Source organism: Euprymna scolopes, chromosome 28 (assembly GCF_053919585.1).
Source record: "Euprymna scolopes isolate OS-2025 chromosome 28, ASM5391958v1, whole genome shotgun sequence".
In the NCBI taxonomy this organism is placed as follows: Eukaryota; Metazoa; Mollusca; class Cephalopoda; order Sepiida; family Sepiolidae; genus Euprymna; species Euprymna scolopes.
The window spans coordinates 90,073,008-90,098,881 of record NC_136509.1 but is presented as its reverse complement, the minus strand read 5'-3'; the positions used below and the strand labels follow the sequence as shown (position 1 = coordinate 90,098,881).

The window sequence follows — 25,874 nt, the reverse complement described above, 5'->3', positions numbered from 1 at the left end:
GTGATTTCAGTAAAACAAAACAATAAAGTGATGATCCTTTCACAAGACAAACATGCATGTGATATACACACATACTAAACTTTATTTCCTCCAAAATATATTTTTGTTCCTATCAAAGGGAAGTAACTTCTTACGCACATATAAAATTATGCCTCCACCCCTCTTTAAAAAGAGGTGATCATTTGAAACTAATTCCGACTTGGACAAAATATTTTTTGGAAAAAATTAAAACCAATTATATCTTATTCATTTTAACATATTACAACATTTTATGAGAAAAAAAAAAAACTCACGAACTAGAATTAAATATTGGTTTTATAGGAAGAAAATTATAAATGACAAACAAACAATAAAAAGACAGATTTTGCTTTACGTATTCGATGGAATATATATAAAACCTTTATTTGCAGGTGCATTATACAAACAAGATACAATTAAAATAACCCGACAAGCATCAAAACCTCATCTCCCACTATACAGATCCCGAGATGCTGGAAAGCCTCTTCTCTAATAGTTTCTTCCTTTGAACTGCTAGACCTTGTAATTCCCTCCCTCTTTCCTGACTGTGCTAATATGCAAAATTTAAAAAAAAAATTGATTTGATTTGGAAACACTAAGTAGGACAACTCCTAGAGTGATTGTTGCAAGTGATAACTTTAGCTAGGGATAACTTTAGCTAGGGATAACTTTAGCTAGGGATAACCCTTCGACAAGTAAAAAGGTACAGTGACAAGGATGACTACAGACTAGGTTCGAATCAGAGACGACAGAATTTGTTACCTTACACTGATGATTGCTTATGCATGAAACACTAAGTGTCTGTTATGTATTAATGAATAATTATCTAATTATAATTACACACTCATATACATATATATTTCCCCAAAACCTCTGACCTTAATGGACGAGAGACTAAAACTTGCTGCTATGGTTTCAAATGATCTGAAATAACAACAAAGGGAGACTCGATTCCAAATATTTCTCATATGTCATATATCTCCCCTCTTTTGGAAATAGCGTACGATTATGAATATCTCCAATATCAAATAATCCTTATACATTGTGAAATTTACTTTGTGTATGAAAACAAAAGAGGGGAGATATAACATATAAGAAAGACTTGGAATCAAGTCTTCTCTTGCTATTATTTCAGATCATTTAAAACCATAGCAACAAGTTTTAGTCTCCCCTCCATCAAGGCCAGAGGTTTGGGAAAATATCAAATATTTTGTAATTCATATGCAAAACTAAGAAAACAAATGACCATGATTGAAACATTTTATGGTTGTAAAAAAGTGCCCAAAATTAGGCTCTGGATGATGGATGATCCCCTTAATATGCGACCTTAAGGGCAAATGTTACGTAGCCCACTACACAATTCAGGGCATTACCTTTCCAACGAGCTTTCATTTGTTAAATTCTGATCAATAGTTGCTGAGAATTGGAACTTATAAAGTTGCAAAAAGAGGTGGCATATCTATCTATCTATATATATATATATATACACTAATAACCAAATTGAATATTGAAATGCTCATATCTTTGGTTCTATGGGACGAAACTACATGAAAATTTGCAGGCTTTTTGAAGATTATAATACTATTCTATAGTTAAAATTTTATGATAATTGGTAAAAAAAACTATTTTAAAACCAATAACATATGCGCAAATTTGCCTACATTTGTATATGTAGTGTCCTGCAGAAAAGCTCCGGTTTTTCTGCTTTGGTTGTCTGCCCTGTAGCCTTGCCAGGCCATTTTAATATATATATATATATATATATATATATATAACCTGTGACAAGAGTATCACGCTGGTCGCTTGTCATAAATAAACTGAATGAATGTTGCTCACCTGTATGAGACCATGTTCAGACATCTGTGAGGATTGGAAATGGTCTTTAAGGAGATCTTGAGAAAAGTTGGTGTGCATTCTGTAGCCTTCAGCTTCGTTCACCTGATCTCCGCATAAATGGTACAGATCTAATAAAGAAAAAAAAAGAATAAAAAAAAAAAATCATCGAGAAAACATCCAGGAAAAATTTTGAATCACTGTATGATTTACGTACCCATGATGAAATGGAAATCATATAAAAAAAAAAAAAAAAAAAAAAAAAAAAAAAATCACAAACTCATCAAATTCTAAAATCATTAAGTAATTAATGGTAATTTGTAGGCATTATAACATTATTGTACTTGTACAGTTTAATCAAGACATTAAAAAATGAAAATATTGAAAAAAAGTTATACTGTATGTATCCGTTATGGACTGAAGATCTCTGAAAATAAATTTTGCTTAATTGGATCGAGTAGTTTTTTTTTTCACAGCGAAAAACACATTTTTATGAGAGCGCATTGAAGTCAGCCACCTTAAGATATTTTGAACACGTCATGGAGAGATAACTCCGTTTAAAGTGCCGACTCCCCCCCCCCATCTTTAATACTGACTTTTTTTCCTAAAAATTGAACCTTTTGTTTGGTTCAATAACAAATTGTTTTTTCGCTGTAAAAAAAAAAAAAAAAAAAAAAAATACTGGATATAATTAAGTGAAATTTTTTTTTTTGTTCCATAACACGGATACGTACAATATAACCTTTTTTGGATATTTTCATTTTTTTAATGTCTTTATTAAACTGTACAAGTACCTGAATTATTATTGAGTTATCTCCCTTTGTTTTTTTATATATATATATTTTTTTTTTTTGTCAAAATAGCAGTGGAGATAGTTACTACTTAAATACTCAAAAAATGGATTTTCTTATTGTTTTTTAATAGAGGGGGAATTCTGTACAAGAACAATTCTACAAGACATACCTGACAATAAGAAACACATCACGTCTATATCACTACATCTGCAACACATACATGTGTGAAGATCACAGTGTAGTATCTGTTTTGATGCTACACTTCACCTTTTCTACTGTGAAGGAGTGGGACTTGTCGGGTTTGTAGGGGGTAGTCACGTCGGGGAGGTACAAGTGCTTGCAGTTTGTTCGAGCTTTCATCATTAAAGTATTTGTAGAACAGGCAGAGGGATGCAACATTTCATCGATGGGACAGAGGCTGAAACCTAGATGACAGTTCAGGACCTATCAGGTTGGCGACTCTCTTTTGAACACTGTCCAGGAGCGAGAGACAAGCAGCAGATACACCAGCCCAAATGTGACAACAGTACTCCATACATGGGCAAATGGTGGCCTTATAGAGGTACAGGATACTTTCAGGTGTAAGTAATTTTTTAGCATGGTAGAGAGAGCCCACCTTCTTTGCAGCAGCCTTGACAATGATCTCAATGTATCTATTCCAGTTCATGTTCCCTGTAAATGTTAGCCCGAGGAGTTTAAAGGAAGTACTATGTTATCGTGTGATGATACTAAGTTTGATATTAATGAGGATTAGTCACCACAATTACTGTTTCTCAGAAACTATTTACGGTATTTTGTATGGACTTTTGTCATGAGAAGGTGCAGGGAACTAAGATTTATGGTATCTGTTCGATACACAATTAAGGAGTTATAGAAATAAGCATTTAATGCAAAAATCAGCACAAATTTAATCATGTTTAATCATCAATTTGGTATAAAGCCCTCATTCTAAGTCAGGCTATAACTTTTTCGATAAAACGGTCTAGTTAATGATAACAACAAGATGAACACACATTAATATTAATGAAAAGTTTGCCATCTGCAAGATTTTGTGTCAACCAATTTGTATGTTAAGACAAAGAGAGGAGTTTTTTTTTTTTTTTTTTTAGTAAATTGAAAATATTAGGTTGGTGCAAAAGTAATATCGTATATATATATATATAGTTGAACATCAAAACCGACATTATTTTCGCACCTAATTTACTTATGAAAAAGTAAATTAGGTTGGTGCAAAAATGTTTTTTGACATATATATATATATATATCATATTTGTTTGATTTTTATCAAAAAGTACATTTTTTGATAAAGGGAAGACCATGTGAAATATTTAAAATAAAAAATTATAACGCATGCAATTTACATGTTTTTGTTTGTCAATTGTGAAGAAATTCTTCATTTTTAGCCAATAAACATATGTTATATTTTTCTTTTGTTATTTTTAGTCAAGAAACAAACACATGTATGTTTTTTAATATTTTTTATGTTATTTTTAGAGATAACTTTATTATTGCTATTTATTAGCTGCCATGAACTTTCGCGAGTTACCTCCCCTACATAAGCATTATCACCCAATTTTAGGATGGGTACAAATATATATTATTAATTGCTATGCTAATTTCAGGTAAGCTGTTTTTAGCATAACGCATCTGCTTGAATACCATCATAGTCACACTGATGAGCCATAGTGACACCAAAACGTATTCCAGATTAACTATTTTGTCATTATATATATATATATATATATATATATATATATATATACGTACACAATTATTATTATATGTATCTATTTTCAGTATTTACTTCAAGAATGCTTAATATGTAAGTGGTAAGTTTTGAAAATATATATGGCAATTCAGCTATACCATTAGGCTGACGAATTTTCAGAGGATGAAATGCAGAAAATTCTGTACAGCTTAATTGTTATATATATATATATATATATATATATATATATATATATATTTTCTCCAAATTCATTCTTCATTCTATATGATAAAGCAGCTGCCCAGAAAGAGACACTCTTGAAGGAATCAAAAATTAAAAATTGCCATAGTCTAAAAGAGTTTCCCCTCCATCGACTAAGGACAGAAATAACTTGGTACTACACCAAAACAACAAATACTACACTCTGATCTTAGCTAAAAGGCACGATTATGCTTACCTTTGAGTAATGAAGAAGCCCACAATTGGACATGAACGTCTGGGATTTTTCCAGCTAACTGCATTGCTGGCGTCACCATATTCATGGCTTCCTAAATTGGAAAAAAAGAAAAAACAAAAGCAACTCTATGTCAATGTTGATACAGAATACAAACTTTATTTGAAATGTTAAAAAAAAAGACCTTGAACAAGATTTGCCAAAATATCTCTGTGGTCAAAAAATGTCTGCAAAAACGTTTATAATAAATAAAAATTTATAATAAAATTTTTTTTTAAATATCACAGACAAATATGTGAATGAAGATATTGGTTTTTGAATCTTGAACTCTGATACCGGCGATCATCTTGACCACAAAACCAAAATGTTCATTTTCTTCTTGAGTGAAAAGATATCAATTTCCAAGTTAACTGGTATTTCTATTTTCTGAGAGATAAGTACCATTTTTGATTTGTTTAAATTTTAAAAAAAAACTTTGCTAAATCCACATTATAATCTTGTGACTTTCCTTTGCTCTGAAAACTCATTTATCCCAAAATCAAATCATCCCTTTTTTTTGATATTTTTAATTTATGTTATGCCCAGAAACTTATAATATATATATATATATATATATATATATATATATGACTACTTCATTTAATCACATAAATTAATATAAGATATGATTTTATGCATAAATTTTCAGTATTTACTTCAACAGTGCTTAATAGTAGAGTTAGGTAGTAAGTTATGAAAATATGGCAATTAAGCTACACAGAATATTCCACATTTCATTCTTGTGATAATGGTGGTGGTGGTAGGGAGGGGATATATTCTCCCCTACCACCACCACCACGACCATTATTTTGTTTATTCTCTCCTGTACTTGTTAACATCCTATTTAATAAACCATATATTTTTTATACAATCTCTTGTGTCACTGTTGTTTCTTCAGCATGCTGGGGTCCTGGATATGACCTTAAGCTATATCCAGTGGTGAAGCCCTAGTTTGTGGGCTTTGGGGAGTGTGGAGCCACCCTTTAATTACCATTGCTCCCAGGTCCACTCTGACCCGGAGTGGTAGTACCTGTTAGGGTCCCAACTATGGGTTAAATAGAAACCGACGTGAAAACAACAAATATATTCTATTAAAAAAATTTTTCTTCAAAATCTTTGGATTCGGCATTAAATAACCCGAAAAGGGTTGATATGCCGTAAAACGAAAACGACCAACCAAAATCAGCATGCTGGGTTTATTGATATCTACTATTTGAAATTTTTTAATTCTAATTTGAAATCGAGAAATTATTTTCTTGTCTGACATGTAATAGTCAGTCCATAACAGTATGTATAATAATATATCACACCTTTAAATGGTGGAAATGTTTTGAAATGTTAAAAATAGTAACACATTTCGGATTTGGTCAAAAAAAAAAAAAAAAATCATAATTTTTTGCCGTAAAAATGTTTTTTACATGAAAAAGAATAAAAACGTAATAGAATGCGAGTTTTTGAGTTTACCAGTTTACGTGAAGTGAAAACTGAAAAGATTTGTTCACTTTGGGAATCTGAAAACAGACACGTTAACTCTTCTAGGTTGCAATCCAAACTAAATTTTCTCTTGCGTAGATTATAAATTATCATGTCACTAAAATTGATTACATTAATGCTTACTCATCGAGAAAGGCGGAAAGATATACGAGTGCTTGTATATAATTAGATCACTATGATAATTTTTTAAATATGTCATTTTACACAAAAACCATATTAACTGTCGATCAAAATTAGCAATATATATATAAAAAAAATTACGAAATTTGATCAGGTAGAACATCTATTAGTTTAAAATAAAAATGCATAGATATTATTTTAAGAATTAATGGCCGTCATTAACGTTGTGCAATCTCCGAAATACAAGGGAGATAATTCATTTTCCCCTATTTTCAGCCATTTTCTAACTCCTATTTTTACCCCACAAGTCCTCAAGGCCTTAACATTTAAATTTGAGTTCAGCACCATGCACAACTGCTAAAGAGACATATACAAAATTTTTTGGACAAATATGGTAAAATAGTCCCAAAACTGAAGTGTTTTTATTAGCCCTAAAAGAGCCCCTGGGGCACATCCAAGAGTTATTGTGAAGTATAAACAAACAAAATTATATAGAAATCAGTCACAACTTTTCAGAAAGTTTTATAAAAATCTAAGGCATCAATTTTTTTTAATAAGCACAAAAGTATGAGGGGGGGGGGGATCCGTTCTGTTACTTTTTTCCTCATATCATGTTTAATGTTTGTGCAAATTTTTTTTAAATTCCAAGGCGTAGTTATTGAGAAAAGTGCGGAAAGACGAACAGACAAGGGTGAATTTACAGGTTCACCCTCCTTGTCGGGGGGAACAAAAAATAGTAAAGAAAAAAAAAAATGAAAAGTTAAATATATATTGCTTACCCTGTTATTTCCTAACGATAAAAAAATGTGACCCAATAGAACAAGCGAACAAGACGTCAGTCGATTTAAATCTTCTGCATTTGCCATTTTTAATGTTTCGCGAAGATATCGTCTACAAAAGAACAAAAGTTGATTTTTTTTTTAAATAGGAAAAAGAAAAAAAAAAAAAGGACCTTCAATAAGATTTTAACTTTATTTTAAAACTGCAGTCAAGTTTTAATAAAAAAAAAAAATCACAAAAATCACAAAGAAAGAATGCATACATGTTCATTAATTCTTTCCTTCAAATTGAAGATACATTTTTTATCATTGCTGTTTATTTACTTACTTGGCTTCACTGTAGCTGGCTTGAAAGAACGCTTGTAAACCACGGACATAAAAAGCTGATGCACGTAAACTATGGGAACTGAAGAAAAAAAAGAAATTTATATATATATATATATGTATATAGATATAATAGAAAAATGAAAAATATTATTATTAGAAAAAAAAAAATTTTTTTCTTAAAATTATTTTTAGAAAAATGCAAAAATGTTTTTTTTCCCCCCATTAAACAAAAACAAGTCGAGCATGCAGGCCCCCCCCATTGCCCCCCCCCCCATGAGTGTTTACTTTCACCATGACTAATGTTTGTGCAAAATTAAAAAAAAATTAAAAAAAATCTAAAAGAGTGATTATTGAGAAAAATATGAACAAATGAATGATTTTGGGGTAATTTTACTTCTATAATGCTCCCTTGGGGGAGGGGGGGGGGACAACCAGAGTTATCCCGGAAAATTTGTTCTATCAAAATTTACTTTCACCATGACTAATATACAAAATAAAAAAAAAACAATCCAAGGCATGGTTATTGAGAAAAGTGCAAACAAGAAAACAGATCAATGGGAGTGAATTACTAGACTCCATCCCGCCTGTGTCGGAGGACCAATAAAATTGCTTAGATCAGAGAAAGAGAAAAAAAAAAAGCCAACAAATTGATTCATATGAAAATAAGTGAACAGAATTGATTGATGAATCAAATTTGTTAAAAGAGAAAAGAAATGAAAGTACTTAAAAAAAATCAACTTTTATGAAGTGCTGATGAGATGAAATGGCCTTCTTGGATGTATTAAAGCAAAATCAGGTTAATAAATGTTGAGGATATGAGTTGCACGGAGAGAACTCATACAATGGATGTGCAATGCGATTCTTAGATCTGATGACTTCAGAGGAAGAATAAATCTGGATAGTTTAGGGAAATGTGTGTGCAGAACAAAACAGATTATATGGCCATGTTGAAAGAATGGATGAGATTTCTTGGGTTAGTAGATGTAGAACAGTTGAGGTAGCAAGTCCAGTTCACAGGATAAAAATAAATTCATGAGAAAGAGGTGTGAATAAAAACAGATTACTTTTATAATATGACTGTTATGTTCGAACTGTGTTTGTTATAGTTTAAACCTCTCTCGGACCCCCACGCCATGCTATCGCAAAGGAACAAACAAAAATAAATCCAACAGCATTGTTTTAAAGTCTTAGCAAAAGGTATTTATTACTGTTACTTTCCAAACAATGTTTGCTTTTTTTTTTTTTTTTTTGTTTTTTTTTGTTACTGTTCATTTCATCTGCCATGAGATAAACAAACCCCTGCTGGCTCAACACCAGCTTAAAAGTCTCACCACCACCACGGGGCAACACATTCATCTTACCCGACAAACATTTTTCTCTTCTGCACCTCGCCATGTGGTGCATTTTTTTCTTTTCTCGTGATGCAAGCTCGCGCATGTTTACTAATTTGCATACGTGCTTTAAAACCTGCTGTTGCTAATATTTTTTCGAGCCAGCTATTCTTTGGCCCCTGCTGATATTTTTACACACCCTCTGTTACACTTTGGAAGTCAATTTCTAAAAACTTTCCAACACATGCCAGCTTGTAAAACATATCTTGGATGGAATTTGATGATGAAATAAAAAGTCAAAATAATGCATGTCAAGTAAAAAAAAAATATTTGTACCTATTGTGGTATCCTTCTACCACTCCAAAAAACACTTGTACCTATGGTGGTATCCTTCTACCACTCCAGTATATATCTTACTACTGATGAAATTCTCTACCTATAGAAAAACCAGGTATGTTTAAAGATGGAGTATTGTTGCCACATCTTGGTAGGAGCTTCTAGAAAGACCTTATCCTGCCTTGATAGAGTTCAAAATAGATTTCGTAGCCTAGTGAGGGGTGCTCTTTTCTTTTCCCTGCAACCTCTTTCCCACAGAAGAGACGTTGGAAGCCTGTCTTTGCTTTATCGTTATTTTCATGGTACGTCCTTGTCTGAGCCCCAATCTATGCCCCCCCCCCCACCAAGCTTTCACAAAAAACACTCGTCTAGCTGAAAACACTATTAATAATTTTCCCAGTTCTTTATCTGTACCTAAACCTAAATGTAGATTCCAGGAACAAAGTTTTTTTTCTTAGAACTGGACGCCTGTGGAACTGTCTTCTGTTTGCCTGCTTTCCAGTTGACTACAATTTGGTTGTCTTCAAGACCAATGTAAACAAATTCTTGATGAACCGTCCCCTTAAGTAATCCAATTTACCAAATTTTCATTACTAACGATTACTACGATATCCCATTGACTACTGTACACTCATTAACCTTTATCCTCAAGCGCTTTCAGGCGTTGATAAGTACCGACTCCTATGTAAAAAAAAAAAAAAAAAAAAAACGTAGAAATGAGTAGAAATTTAAAAAATTATGAAAAATGATCAAGTAAAAAATAATTACAAGTAAAACTAAAAATTTATTGAATAATACAGTTTTAGTTTCTTAAAATAAAAAGTTTCTTCTATTATGGGAGATAAGTCAGTTTGTCACACGGAATTCAGATGACAAACCCAATTATCTCCCTTGGATGATTTTTTTTTTTTTTTTTTTTTGCGAGTTCAAATTAAAAAAACGTCATATCGATACTATTTTATTTTCACTTGTAATTACTTTTCTACTCAATCATTTTTAATAATTTTTGGAATTTTTTTTTTTTAATCTTTTTTTGTTTTTTTTATACAAATTTCCGCAATAAAGAAAAGTACATACAAGTGTTTTTACTGACAAAATGCATTATTTTGACTGTTTAGATATCCAATTAGAATACACGTGCATATTTTTACTTGGAATACGATTTTCATGGATTTCATACCGTATAAGTGGCATTAATTACAACTAAGTATTGATTGTTGTTTTATGAAAATACTAGTGGGGGTGTCTGGCGTTCCCCAGGTGTTTGTAGGTGTAAAGGAAAAAAAAAGTTTTGGTAGGCAGGTAGGCAGGTAGGCTCGAACTCGAAGTCTTGAGGCTAAGGCGGAAAAAGCAGTCTGACATGTTACCCCGACACTAAGCGGGCAGAGAAGCGAGAATGATTGAAATTAAATGATTGAAAACTTAAATGACAGGCACGTGAATTTAATGAGATCAAAAATCATGACATAGGGAAATGAAATCCTGCACTTAACTTATGCTGCGAGGGAGTTTTTTTTTTTTTGTTTTATTTTCCCAAGTTGTTGGGGGAAAACCAACTCCCCATAAAAAAGGGGAGTGTCCAAATGAATAGCAATTGTCTGATATGACGGTTTTCACCGCATTGATCAAAGCTGATTTACTTTCTGGACGTTCCTGGCAGGAAAACCAAGGAACACTGAATTTGTTTTGATTAGATTTACTTTATTTATACTAAAAAGCCAAACAAACACCCGACACAAGGGAATAGCGCAAAATTTCTAAAAGTTGATCAAAATAAATCTAGACACAACATCCCTTTGCAAATCATAGATATTATGATCTAGGGGGCATATAAAAAATTCTAAGACATAGTACCCCCCCCCCCCGAGAACCCCCACAAAAAAGTCTTTGCTGGACATACAAAAATGTGCGTGACGCTTTTGCCTTATGTTTTATAATAATAATATATATATATTTTATAATATATATATATATATATATATATATATATATTTTATAATATTGATTTTTAATTACTTGACAATATTTTTTTTAATTCTACATTTTTTATTTAAACTATGTTTGAATAGCAAAGTAAATATTTGTCTGTATATTTAGAAATTCTTGTTTCTGTGATAAATTAATCTAATTGTACAAATGTATTAACACACACACCTACATATATATATATATATATATATATAGCCTTTGATTTTCAAAGAGGACAGGTTGGTCTTTCAAGCTTTCACAAAATGAACAATTTTTTTCATGAATGAAATCTAAAGATTTTTTTATTAAAAAAAAAAAAAAAAAAAAAAAAAAAAAAAAATGGGGTTTGTTAATTTTATGTAGAAAATTAAAAAATATCCAAATATTGCAATTTATGTAAAAACACTAGTACATACTTACATGTCATTTTGAAATAAAAATTCAAATAATCAAACACAAAATCTGTTAGAACTATGTTTTTTTCTGTTAAAATAAAAAGAAATGACCGATCTGCCACTTTTTAATTTGTAATCAAAAAAAGTTAAAACAAGGGAGATAAGTCAGTTCATCATAGTGAATCAGCTAAAACACGTAAACAACATTATTGAATAAATCTAATTTTTCTATCAATCATTTTTCATAATTATGCAATAGTTCTTTTATTTGAAACCCGTTTTTTAGATATCCATTTATAATTCACAAGTATCTAAAAATTTGATATGTGATAAAAAAATATTAAAAAAACCCAGAAATATCAAAATCTGCCTTCAAAAATACAAATAAAAATAAAAAAAAATAAAAAAGTTAACCAACACTCCTAAATAATGATGGAAACATGTTGATATATTATTTTTCCATTATGATTTTATTTTGAATTGGAGTCGAAGAATTTTCACCCGCCCTTCTTTGTCAGATTTTTATAAAAATCATAAAAATGAGACTTACCCTATTCTGTTCATTATTTCACTATCTGTGGACTTTCTTCTGCAAAAAAAAAAAAAAAAAAAAAAAAAAAAAATATATATATAATTTTTTTTTTTTTTTAAAATATTTAAAGTCTTCATGAAAACAGAAAAAAGGGAGACAAATTTTTTTCCTTCTTTTAAACTTAACTTAGCTATTGTAAAAACATGTTGAAAGAGAAAAAAATAATCCTTGTCCAAAATTATAACGTGGTCAATCTATCTATATAAAGTGAACGAGTCTGTGTGTGTGTGTGTCTGTGTACATTTCCCTATGCAATAACTGTCAATTTTTAAGCCTACAGACTCGAAATTTGATATACAGGGTACTGAGATTTGGGAAAATCTTTGTAATCGGTTTTCGGCCAGAAATTTGTCTGTTACGGGGTCAAAGTTCAATGATTTGACCTTTGAGAACTCTACCAAACTTTTCCTACAATTTTGGGCCTAAACACTTGAAATTTTAGATATAGGTTCCTTGGACATGGATCCAACTTGATTTGAGCCCAAAACAATAAATGTTAAGGATTCATAATAGAGATCGAAGTTAAAAAAATTGACCGCTTTTTTTCTTTTTTTTCTCAACATACACCTCCAAACAACCGGGCAACACGGACTGAAATGCTAGTACTTTTAAATTGTGTTGTTACCCTTCAAACCTCTCTCTGACCCCATGCCGTCTAGTACCATCGCAAAGGAACTAACAAAATAAATCCGACTCAACAATCTTTTTAAAAAGTACATATTAAATGCATTTATTCGTAGTTCTTCAAGAATACATTTCATTATTTTTCAAAAATCTCTTTGCACACGCGCACTTTAAAAAAATCTCTCTCCCCCAACATCACGCTGGCCATAGCCAGCCATTTCTCACCTTAGACTTTACAGGTCCATCTTCCTGGGTGTGCATCCTTCTTCTTTTCGAATATATGCTGTCTTTTTTTCTTTTTTTTTTTTTGTCAGGCAGTTGTAAAGTTTAATCACGACATTAAAAAGATGAAAATATCAAAAAAACGTTATTATACGTATCAGTTTTGAACTGAAGATCTGTGAAAAAAAAATTTCACTTAATTTGATCGAGCAGTTTTTTTTTTTTTTACAGCGAAAAAACCTGTTTTTATGAGAGCGTGTTGAAGGCACACATCATGGAATTTTTAATTTTTGCTTGGAGTTTAGAAACACCACAGGGAGATAACTCTAGTTAAACGGCCGACACTCCCTCTCCATCTTTAATACTAGCTTTTCTTCCTAAAAATCAAACCTTTTGCTCGGTATCATAACAAATTGTTTTTTTGTTTTTTTTTTACTGTAAAACAAAAACTACTTGATGAAATTAAGTGAAATTTTTTTTTCAGAGAACTTCATTCCATAACGGATATGTACAATTTAAACTTTTTTTTTTTTCCCTCGATATTTTCATTTTTTAATGTCTTGATTAAACTGTACAAGTACCGTTTGTCATACAAAATTGGTCGCACAACTCTTGTGTAATGTCACAAATGCACCAACAAATAAAACAAATAAATCCGACTCGGCTTTTTTTCTTTCTGTTTTGGCAAAAAGCATTCATTACCATCACTTTCCAAACAATGCTTACTTTTTTTTTTTTTTTTTTTTTTTTTTTAACTGTTCGTTTCGTCTGCCATGAGATTAACAAAACCCCACAGTCTTGACATCAGCTTAAAAGTCTCTTGCCACCACTGTGTGGCTACACGTCCATCTCACCAGTTTTCTTTTTTTTTTTTTTTGCTCCTCACAATCTCTTGGACCCCAATGCCGTCCGGTACCATCGAAAAAGAACAATTAAACAAAACAAAAAATAAATAAATCACACTCAGCTTTTCTTTCTGTTTTAGTAAAAGGCATTTATTTACCATTCATTGCCTGTTTCCCACCTGACTACAACTTGTTGAATGAACAATCCTTGGCCTTTTGGTCAAGATCAAAGTGTAGTATCTGTTCTTCAGATGCTGCACTTCTATTTCTTGTTCTCTTTCGGTGGAGGAGAAATCCTTCACGACTGAGACAATTTTTATTTTTGTACCTTTTCTCCACGTTAAAAAACGACCCTGGTGTCTAACTCTGTCCCGTGGGGAGGCATAGTAAATAGGTACAACTTGGATGTCTTCAAGTCCAACATAAACAAATTCCTGAAAAACCGCCCCCTTAAGTAAGACACTTTATCAAATCTCCATTACTAACGATTACTACGATATTATCCCATTGATTATTGTACACGCAATAACCCTTATCCCCACCCTAGTGGCTTCCGGGCCTTTGATAAGTGGTGACTACCATGTAAAAAAAAAAAAAAAAAAAAAAAATTACTTTCCAAACAATGCCTGCTTCTTATTTTTTCTAACTGTTCATTTCGGCTGCCATGAGATTAACAAAACCCCGCCATTTCGATAGCAGCTTAAAAGTCTCTCGCCACTACCATGGGATCACACGTCCATCTCACCCATCACACGTTTTTTTTTCTCCCGACATCACGCTGGTTATAAGCCAATCATTTCTCACCTTCAACTTCACATCTTCCTCCGCACGCACTTTGCTTTTCCCTACCAACCATGTCGTGTCCTTTTCTTTTTCTTTTCACACAATCCCGCACACACTTGCTAATTTGCATAGTGCTCAAAGGGCTGCTGCTCCTGCTAATATCTTCGCTAATCATCCTTCGGCTGCTGCTGATATTTTCACACACACACACGCGCGCGCGCGCTCCGTTACAAAATTCCACTTATATTGAGAAACAATGTACTCGTGACGGAAAGAAAATCTTACACCAAAAATTATGTAAATTGATCAAGCAGTTAAAAAATAATTTTCAAAGAATTTTATTGGTAAGAATGGTTTTGGAAGTTTGCAGGAACAAGAAAGATAACTTCAAATCCAGATTTTAGGAAGGGGTGGTGGTGGGGCACCAGAAAACACAAAAGTATGTACATCACACACATTTTTCTTTTTGTTTCTTTTATAGAAGGAGGGGGAGAGGGGATTCTTGACAAGTATCTTAAAAAAAAAAAAGTTTTTCTACTTACGAGGATGATGATGATGACGATGATGACGATGAAGAGACTTTTGAAGAGGGCGTGACGACGGTTTCTAAAAGACTTATTAAATTTGTTGGCCTATTCGTCCGTAAATAGACAATTGCCAAGTTAAGTTTCACAAATGTACGTAAATCAATTTCTGACGATAACTGGAAAAGCAAGAAAAAAAAAAAAAACATTAAAAATTTGTGAATCAATAATAATAAAAAATTTAGAATTACACTTATCTAAAAAGAAAAAAAAAATCTTTATGACATATGTACACGTCACAGAACGAAGATGTAATATTCCAAAAATCATATAAATTATATATATTTATATATATAAATTGATGAAATATTTTTTTTTGAACTAAAAATCAAAATTTACGATTTTTAGTTATTTTAATACTAAATTGTATCCATTATAAAACTGATTTTGATAGTTCGAATTAAGTTATCTCCCTCTTATTTATAAATCATGGCCGATCAAAATACGTCAAAATTTGAGGTGCTTTTATATCATGCAAACGAAAAAATATTGAATTTCAAGTAAAACAAATGGTACCTACGTAACTAATGTCGCAAGTAATAACACATCCAAAAATTACAGAAAACGATAAGGTAAAAAAAATAATTATTAATGGATAATAGTTTTTGTTAAAGCTCAGATGAGGAATAAAATTTGTCCAAGATTTTGAATTACATTTGTCACGTGAGGTAAGCAACAGAACTTAATTATCTCCCCTGTCAACCTATCTCTATTTTTTTTTTTTTTTTTAGGTAAGTGTAATACACTGATTTTGCTTCTTTGAATAAATTTCTTTTTTCATTAATTATTTTTCTACCTCATCGTTTTTGTAGAAGCGCCAAATTTGATTTTTGAGTTAAAAAGAAATACTGGATCAATATACATGATTTTGTGAATATAAACTGTTTCTTTCATGAGTACCATACATCAAAGATTTTTCTGAACAATAAAGAAAATGGGTGCTTATTTAGAATAACACTTGATAAAAAAGAAGAAAAAAAAAGGTACTTGTACAGTTTAATCAAGACATTAAAAAATGAAAATATTGAAAAAAAATTATATTGTATGGACTCGTTATGGAATGAAGTTTTCATGCAAAAAATAGAAAAGAAAGTCACTTAATTTGATCAAGTAGTTTTTTTGTTTTTTTTTTACCGAGGAAAATCAAATTTTAATGAGATCGATCAGGTAACGGCCATCTTTTTTTTTTCACTTAGGAGAAAGGAGCGCCAGGGGGAGATAACTCCAATCACCGCTTAAAGTTTGTCAAAATTTGACAAGAATTAATTTGAAACATGAGCAAAAAAAAAATACTTAGATAAATATTTTTTTTTTCCACTTATTTTACAGAGTTTCTGTGCCCTTTCTACATCCTTTTTTCATTTGTTAATCAATTTTTCGCTTAAAAGGCACACCCTCCTTGTGTCTGTAAACAGTCAAATGGCGATGACAGATCGATCTCATTAAAATTTTATTTTCCTCTGTAAAAAAAAATTACTTGATTTCCCCCCCCCCCCCCCCCCGGGGAAATTCATTCTGTAACAGGTACGTACAATATAAGTTTTTTCAATATTTTCATTTTTTCAATGTCTTGATTAAACCATACAAGTACCAAAAAAAATTACAGAAAAATCTTTATGATGTACATACTCATCATGGAACAAAGACATCATATTCTAAAAATCATGTAAATTGATCAAGTATGGTTCTTTTTTTAACGGTCATATTGTTTTAAATTTCCCAACAAAGGTGACAACTTAATTCAGCTACTAAGATTTTGTTTGTATTCAAAATTAAAACTTTAAATTGCTAAAAACTGAATTTTTATTAAATAATAAAAAAACAAATAATTAGTTGGTCAGTTTGCATAATTTTTGGAATATATCTTTGTTTTGTAATGAGTATGTACATCATATAGGTTTTTCTGTACTCTGTTTTTTTTTTAATAAGTGTAGTTCTAAATAAGTACCGAAGGTAAGAAGAGAAAAACACTCACTTTAAATGCTGTATTAAACTGTGATTCAGCCGCCTCCATACAGTTCATTGACATTGCATAAAGACCCTACAATGAAAATGGCAGAAAACCAAGAAATGAACAGAAATTTAACAAAAACAAAAATTGCTTGATCAAAATTCCTTTTATATTATTAAAAAAAACAAAAATAAAGAATATTTATGATGTTCAAACCCATTACAGAAATAAAATATCGTATTCCAAAAATCACATAAATTGATCAAGTAGTTTTATTTTCAAGGGTTTGTATAGATTTTCAATGTTCATTTTCAAGGACTTTTCAAAGTTTTTCAAGGCATTCTCCAGACAAAATTCAAGTTTTCAAAACAAAATTTGGGATTTGTTTTACAATACACAATGATTCAGAAAAATGATTAAAAAAAATCAAATATACAACAAATAAATGTTATCGTAGCCAATAAAAGTTACTTTGAAACCTACCTCCATCATTTTTTGGTGTTTTTAAGTAATTTTAAATGCTTTTTATTTCATCTTAAATATTAAATATCTTTACGAGTTTAAATTTCCAACCAAGATAGCTACAGTCTTGTCCATTTTTTTTTTTTTGTTTGGTGGTGGTGGTGGTGATGGTGGTGGTAGTGAGGAATCTGCCATTGGAGAGTCTCATTCGTAGAAAGTTTTTTAGAGGGGATGGATCATTTTTATTTATGACAGCTGCCACTACTCCTCTCCCCTTCAAAAATGAAATTATAAACGAAAATAAAAATAGGAGATGGACCCCGCAGTTTTTCGTCAACATTTTTGCGAGTCATTCATACCTTGCAATCTCAATGTATGTTTAAACCACGTTATTTTGAAAACCTGTGACATCACAAGTGCTCTATGGGTGAGACAGCTAACGCCTTTGGTTTCTTTCACCTCCTTTTCCTCTTTCGTGTTACAGGTTTGAGCCTGGTTACTGCGGCTAATTTTTTTTGCTTTTGCATTTGCTATTATTTTAATTTTTTTTTTGTTTTTAGGGGTTTGGTTACTAAATAGCCTTACTATACCACCTCTCCACACCCGGGTAATATTTAAATAAATCAATCTATCGACTATATCTGAACACGCAACAAATTTTTCTTGGTGAGAAAAAAGTTTGCTGAATCGTTAAATTCGATTTTTATTTGTTATCACTTCACAAAGTTTGTTATTTTGAAATACTTGAAACGTTAATTTTAAATAATAAACATTTCATTCATAAATTTTTTGTAAAAACAAAAGAAAATCTTTCATTTATCCATGTTGATAAATATTAACATTCATGTTGATAATTAACATTTGTTGATAAATATTAACAGTCATGTTGATAATTAACATTTGTTGATAAATATTAACATTCATGTTGATAATTAACATTTGTTGATAAATATTAACATTCATGTTGATAATTAACATTTGTTGATAAATATTAACATTCATGTTGATAATTAACATTTGTTGATAAATATTAACATTCATGTTGATAATTAACATTTGTTGATAAATATTAACATTCATGTTGATAATTAACATTTGTTGATAAATATTAACATTCATGTTGATAATTAACATTTGTTGATTAATATTAACAGTCATGTTGATAATTAACATTTGTTGATAAATATTAACAGTCATGTTGATAATTAACATTTGTTGATTAATATTAACAGTCATGTTGATAATTAACATTTGTTGATAAATATTAACATTCATGTTGATAATTAACATTTGTTGATAAATATTAACATTCATGTTGATAATTAACATTTGTTGATAAATATTAACATTCATGTTGATAATTAACATTTGTTGATAAATATTAACATTCATGTTGATAATTAACATTTGTTGATTAATATTAACATTCATGTTGATAATTAACATTTGTTGATAAATATTAACATTCATATTGATAATTAACATTTGTTGATAAATATTAACAGTCATGTTGATAATTAACATTTGTTGATAAATATTAACATTCATGTTGATAATTAACATTTGTTGATAAATATTAACATTCATGTTGATAATTAACATTTGTTGATAAATATTAACATTCATGTTGATAATTAACATTTGTTGATAAATATTAACATTCATGTTGATAATTAACATTTGTTGATTAATATTAACAGTCATGTTGATAATTAACATTTGTTGATAAATATTAACAGTCATGTTGATAATTAACATTTGTTGATTAATATTAACAGTCATGTTGATAATTAACATTTGTTGATAAATATTAACATTCATGTTGATAATTAACATTTGCTGATTAATATTAACATTCATGTTGATAATTAACATTTGTTGATAAATATTAACATTCATATTGATAATTAACATTTGTTGATAAATATTAACAGTCATGTTGATAATTAACATTTGTTGATAAATATTAACAGTCATGTTGATAATTAACATTTGTTGATAAATATTAACATTCATGTTGATAATTAACATTTGTTGATTAATATTAACAGTCATGTTGATAATTAACATTTTTTGATAAATATTAACATTCATATTGATAATTAACATTTGTTGATAAATATTAACAGTCATGTTGATAATTAACATTTGTTGATAAATATTAACAGTCATGTTGATAATTAACATTTGTTGATAAATATTAACAGTCATGTTGATAATTAACATTTGTTGATAAATATTAACAGTCATGTTGATAATTAACATTTGTTGATAAATATTAACATTCATGTTGATAATTAACATTTGTTGATTAATATTAACAGTCATGTTGATAATTAACATTTTTTGATAAATATTAACATTCATATTGATAATTAACATTTGTTGATAAATATTAACAGTCATGTTGATAATTAACATTTGTTGATAAATATTAACATTCATGTTGATAATTAACATTTGTTGATAAATATTAACATTCATGTTGATAATTAACATTTGTTGATAAATATTAACATTCATGTTGATAATTAACATTTGTTGATTAATATTAACAGTCATGTTGATAATTAACATTTGTTGATTAATATTAACAGTCATGTTGATAATTAACATTTGTTGATTAATATTAACAGTCATGTTGATAATTAACATTTGTTGATAAATATTAACATTCATGTTGATAATTAACATTTGTTGATTAATATTAACAGTCATGTTGATAATTAACATTTGTTGATAAATATTAACAGTCATGTTGATAATTAACATTTGTTGATTAATATTAACAGTCATGTTGATAATTAACATTTGTTGATAAATATTAACATTCATGTTGATAATTAACATTTGCTGATTAATATTAACATTCATGTTGATAATTAACATTTTTTGACTAATATTAACATTCATATTGATAATTAACATTTGTTAATTAATATTAACATTCATGTTGATAAATATTAACATTGCACTTATTTAAAAAACAAAAATCTTTATGATGTACATACTTATCACGGAACGAAGAGGTCATATTCCTCAAAATCACATAAAATGATCCCTGTTTTTTTTTTTTAAACTGAGAAAATCAAAATTTACGATTTTTATTAACTTTAATACTAAATTGCATCCATTGTAAAACGGGTTTTGATCTAGATAGTTTGAATGGAGTTGTCTCCCTCTTATCTATAAATCATGGCCGAGCAAAACATTACTTCTTGCTTAGTCATAAAATTTGATTTTCTCAGTTAAAAAAAAATTACTTGTTCAATTTACGTAAATTTTGGAGTATGTACAGCAAAGATTTTTCTGTACTTTGTTTTTTTTTTTTAATAAATAAAATTCTAAACAAGCTCCTAACATTTTAATAATTTCACTTAAAATAAACTTAAGTCTCTGCCTGACTTGTCCACCAAGTTTCAATCATGAATGGCACACGGTCTTCAATGTATCATCATTCAATATGTAAAACAGAAAAAGCCAAGTCAGATTTGTTTGTTTAATACGGCACAAACATGTTGACACACCGGTTCTTGTCAGATCATCGAAGTTAAGCAACATTAAGCCTGGCCAGTACCAGATGGGTGACTATTTGGGAAGGCGAGGCGCTGTATGTAACACGAGGTAAAATACCAGGTTGAGAAACTGGCGCAATCTATCCTTCTCTCAAGGGTAGATGGGATTCTCTTAAGCTGTGGTAAGCATCCCGTCTAGTGCTGGTGTCATGATAAAAAACATCCTTGATAGCCTAGTATTTAGCTACGGACAAGATTTGAATTACACTACAAACTCGTGTAGTGAGTTTAATCTCAGCTACAGCCATGCTGGATGGATGAATGTAATAGGGTTGGATAGCAGAAAAGATTGTGAACTTTATTAATGTTTCCATGGGTAACATTTTTTGCAGTTTTATTCCATCAAAGTTACTCAAAAAAATCATTTCAACAAATTTTTTTCTATCATGAAGAAAAAAAATAAGTCAAAATTAAAAATTGTAAATCAGTGTTGGCTATGATGTTGAAAATTTGAAAATGCAAATATTTTAAATTTTTGTTTTAATGTGACGAGAAATTTAAAAACAAATGTTTTTTTATTTATTTATTTTTGTTAAATCCCCAATGATGATTTCAATTGTCTGAAAGCAAGAACAAAAATTTTTTAAGCAGGCGAGGAAGAAAAACAGAAAAAAAATCTTACGAGTAAAGTGTGGATTTGAGCGCCATGCGTCGAGAAAAGTCTAGGTTGTTGTTGACAAACATTACAGGCTTGGAAGATCTGCAAAGAATTAAAAAAGAAAAAAAAAAAGCTGTCAAGTTAAAGTGGAAGCAATGAGATAATTTGGTTTACAGCATATCAACCACGCATAGAAGTGGAAGAATTATTTATTTACATATTTTTAAGAGACTATATTAAAGAGTCTTATTACTTCAAGAAAGTCTACAACTCGTCTCTCCTCCTTGAATAGGGTCCAAAAAAGAGCCTTTCAACATTTGTTAACTAAGCTCCAACCCCTGTCTCATCGCTGCAATGTTGCATCTCTATGCCTGTTTTTTAAGTATTTAATGGAATGTGCTTTGATGAACTCGTTTCACTTGTGCAATCTTGACATACATATCCTTGACAAACCCACTTAGCAGCAAAATCACACCCCTTCACTGTTGAGGTCCGCAAATGTCAAAAGGCTTTCTATTCTAGTAGCTTCTTCCCTCAAACAGCTAAACTTTAGAATTCTCTTCCTGCTACCTGCTTACCTGACTATACTGATATGCAGAATTTTAAATGTAATGTAAACCAACATCTTGTTAATCTTTCGTAGGCATGGTCCCAAATAGTAGCCCTTTACGCCCAAGTGGCGATATGCCTTGTTAGGGGTGAACGTGAGTTAAAAAAACAAAGAAAAGTTTAAATCTGGATCATCCCCTTAACTAAGCTTTTTTAAAGAGGCGACTTTATTGATTCAACCACATTGCACACCGTAATATAGGCGAGTTCATTCACAAAACAATAGCTACAGAATCACTGCAAGATTGGCAAAGATGCTTAGGAGGCCAGTTGAAGATGTGATTACACCATCAAAGCCAACGTCATGCCTACCTCTGCTCTATAGGTGTTTGTTGCTAGTCTCGGGATTGGCTACCCATAGCGATCTTGGTCGCTGCAGACCATCATGCTTGGTCTACGTTCATCCAGGCCACTATGTGTTTTATAGGGGAAGTCGGCTCAACTCATCCTAGGTGAATGTTGCTTCAAGTCACTGCTTGAGTTAGGGTTATTTTTTTTTTAACCAGATTTTCAACGGATTTAGAGTCTGTTCATTTTAATAACCCTTTTTTTTATTATTCAATGGAGTTTCAAAAACTTAATCTTTTCTCTTCAGAGGAATTGAGTAATAGAGTAGAAAAAAATAACTTACACGATAGCCTAAAATTGAAAACTTTAAAATCGTGATTATAAACAAAGTTCGCAGAAGTGAACATGGAAACAGAGTTCCTGAATTCAAATCTAATACGAACGTAATATCCTGTGAAAATATAGATTCCATTAAAATAATCACCAGTCAGAAATCTGTACAAAACAAAGTTAAATCTGCTGAAATACAGTCCACAAGTCTTTAGAGCGTTAAGCTATAAAAGAGATATAATTTGCCAAGACTTAGCGCTTCTACTGGAAAAAAGAAAATGAAAGCAATTGGGCTGATGAATCAAAATAAAACATTGGTTATAGAGAAAAGGTTAGGTTAGATTGGGTTTTATGGCATATCAACCTTTTTTTTATATAGAGAAAAGAAAGTTAAAAAGAAAATAAAATCAAAAAATATACATATAATAAAATATAATACTCTGCTAGCTATTTCCTCTGGAATAAGGGGGGGAAAAATGATTGTGCTTAGTCATTTAATAATTTAATAAATAAAATATTTTTCATTATTTTAATAGTTTTGTATTTTAACGTTCTGTCTAGAATATTGAGCATTTCTTTATCAAGGTAGAATCCATTAGAAAATATATCTTTATTTTAAATTTGGGTAGCATTTTTTCTCTTGTGCAGGTGTTCATTGAACAGCAGAGATAATTTCTGTTCTGTTTGTTTCTCTTACAATCTGCTTTTCCCATTTAACGGGCCAATGTTCGAATGTTCTGTTCAAGTGTAAAAATTTGCTAACGTTTTCAACTTCCATAATTCGTCTTCTGGTGAGTGATGAATTAAAAAATTGCATTTAGTGAATTTATCGAAAACGTCAATTAAAACCGTTTAAAAGTATTTAAGCATATCCTCTCCTCCTTCATATTGAGCTTGACTGATGGTCAGTTTGTTTATGCAAATAAACATTTTAAATTATATATATATATATATATATATATATATATATATATATCTATAAAAGTGAACATGTCTGTGTGTGTGTGTGTGTGTGTGTGTGTGTGTGTACATATATATATATATATATATATATATATATATGTACACACACACACACACACAGACATGTTCACTTTTATAGATATATATATATATATATATATATATAAGTGAACATGTCTGTGTGTGTGTGTGTGTGTGTGTACATTTCCCTACGCAATAACTCTCATTTTTAAGTCTACAGATTCGAAATTTGATATACAGGGTACTGAGATTTGGGAAAATCGATGTGATTGGTTTTCGGACAGAAATTTGGCGATTAAGGGGTCAAAGTTCAATAATTTGACCTTTGAGAACTTTACCAAACTCTTCCTACAATTTTGGGTCTAAACACTTGAAATTTTAGATATAGGTTCCTTGGACATGGATCTAACTTAATAACTTGATTTGAGCCCTAAACAATAAATTTTAAGGGGTCATAATAGGGGTCAAAGTTTAAAAAATTGACTGTTTTTTTTTTTTTTTGCTCAACATACACCTCAAAACACGCGGGCAACGCCGGGCACCCATGCTAGTGTATATATATATATATATATATATTTGAGAGAGGGGAGGGTTGGTTTGTTTGTTTTGTTTTATGGCATATCAATCCTTTTCGGGTTATTTAATGCCAAATCCAGTGATTTTGAAGAAAATTTTTTTAATAGAGTATATTTGTTTTTTCAAGTCGGTTTCTATTTAACCCATAGTTGGAACCCTAACAGGTACTACCACTCCGGGTCAAAGTGGACCTAGGAGCAACAGCAATTAAAGGGTAGCTCCACACTCCCCAAAGCCCCCAAGCTGGGACCTCACCATTGGATATAGTTTAAGGTCATATCCAGGACCTGAGAGAGGGAAGAAGGAGAGAGTGAAAAAAGAGAGAGTGAGAAAGAGGGAAATGAAGAGAGAGGGGGGGTGTACTTACTTCTTGAATGGCAGCAGATTTACTGCCCATGATGAGTCGACACATAATAATATGTTCCAGCAGCATCAATTGGAATGAAGACAGCAAAGGGTGTGCATCAAGCACTGAATAAGGCGATGGCGGAAAAAAATAAAAGAAAAAAAGTCAGCATAATTGACAGATAAATTTAAAATTACATTTTTTTTTTTCAGTGGGTGGAACTTGTGTGTATGAGGGTGAATCTTGGTATCCAAAGCAACAACCCAGCATCCTGTGCGATTTCAGTTACATTATCAGACACTGTATATTAATACATAATATATATTAATAAAGTTAAGTCATTCGTCACCCAGGTAACTGATTTTATATATTGCACTTTAATTTGCATTGATTAGAAAGATTCTGTATTTGTATGAAGAAATCAGTACAAAAATTGCCATTGTGTTATTTTATCAACAATTAAGAATAAAAGAATTTTCGGTTTTTGCTCTTATTTCCACATATGCATATAATTAATGAAAATGAATGTAATGTATAGTTTTAGTGAAAAAAAAGAGGGGGGGGGGTAGTTAACTCAAATATACAGTAGAATTAAAAAGTAACTTCTTGGAAGTCACACCAAATGATTTCACAAGGAACTCTTGCAGGATAAGAGACAAAACTTCTCATATTCATGCTTCAAATTTTTCCAAAGTTGTAGATTTGGTATAAACTTGCTTCTATAAAAGTTGCAAAGTGTTAATTCAAGATTTCCGATTGGCCACTGATATAGACTATGACTTTTCATCAATTGTTTTAAGCAATGTGATTTATGGACAATCGATCTCTCGCCTCGCGCAGGTACCATTTTCCCACATGGTCAGGTATCTTTCCTTCTCTCGCCATGAACAGGTATCTTTCCATCTTTCG

General features: G+C 30.6%; 1 protein-coding gene across 1 annotated transcript in view; it reads right to left on the bottom strand.

The window, feature by feature from the left end:
* The window catches only part of LOC145249716 (MAU2 chromatid cohesion factor homolog), an 80,617-nt gene that overhangs the window by 5,208 nt on the left and 49,535 nt on the right, over positions 1–25,874 (bottom strand). The window contains exons 10-18 of the mRNA XM_080111594.1: positions 24,987–25,090; positions 21,857–21,934; positions 17,222–17,287; positions 15,205–15,365; positions 12,147–12,185; positions 7,568–7,645; positions 7,240–7,351; positions 4,811–4,901; positions 1,855–1,982 (exon numbers count right to left, since the gene is read on the bottom strand). Of these exons, the coding sequence (XP_079967720.1) occupies positions 1,855–1,982; positions 4,811–4,901; positions 7,240–7,351; positions 7,568–7,645; positions 12,147–12,185; positions 15,205–15,365; positions 17,222–17,287; positions 21,857–21,934; positions 24,987–25,090 (857 nt within the window). The remainder of the gene's footprint in view (positions 1–1,854; positions 1,983–4,810; positions 4,902–7,239; positions 7,352–7,567; positions 7,646–12,146; positions 12,186–15,204; positions 15,366–17,221; positions 17,288–21,856; positions 21,935–24,986; positions 25,091–25,874) is intronic.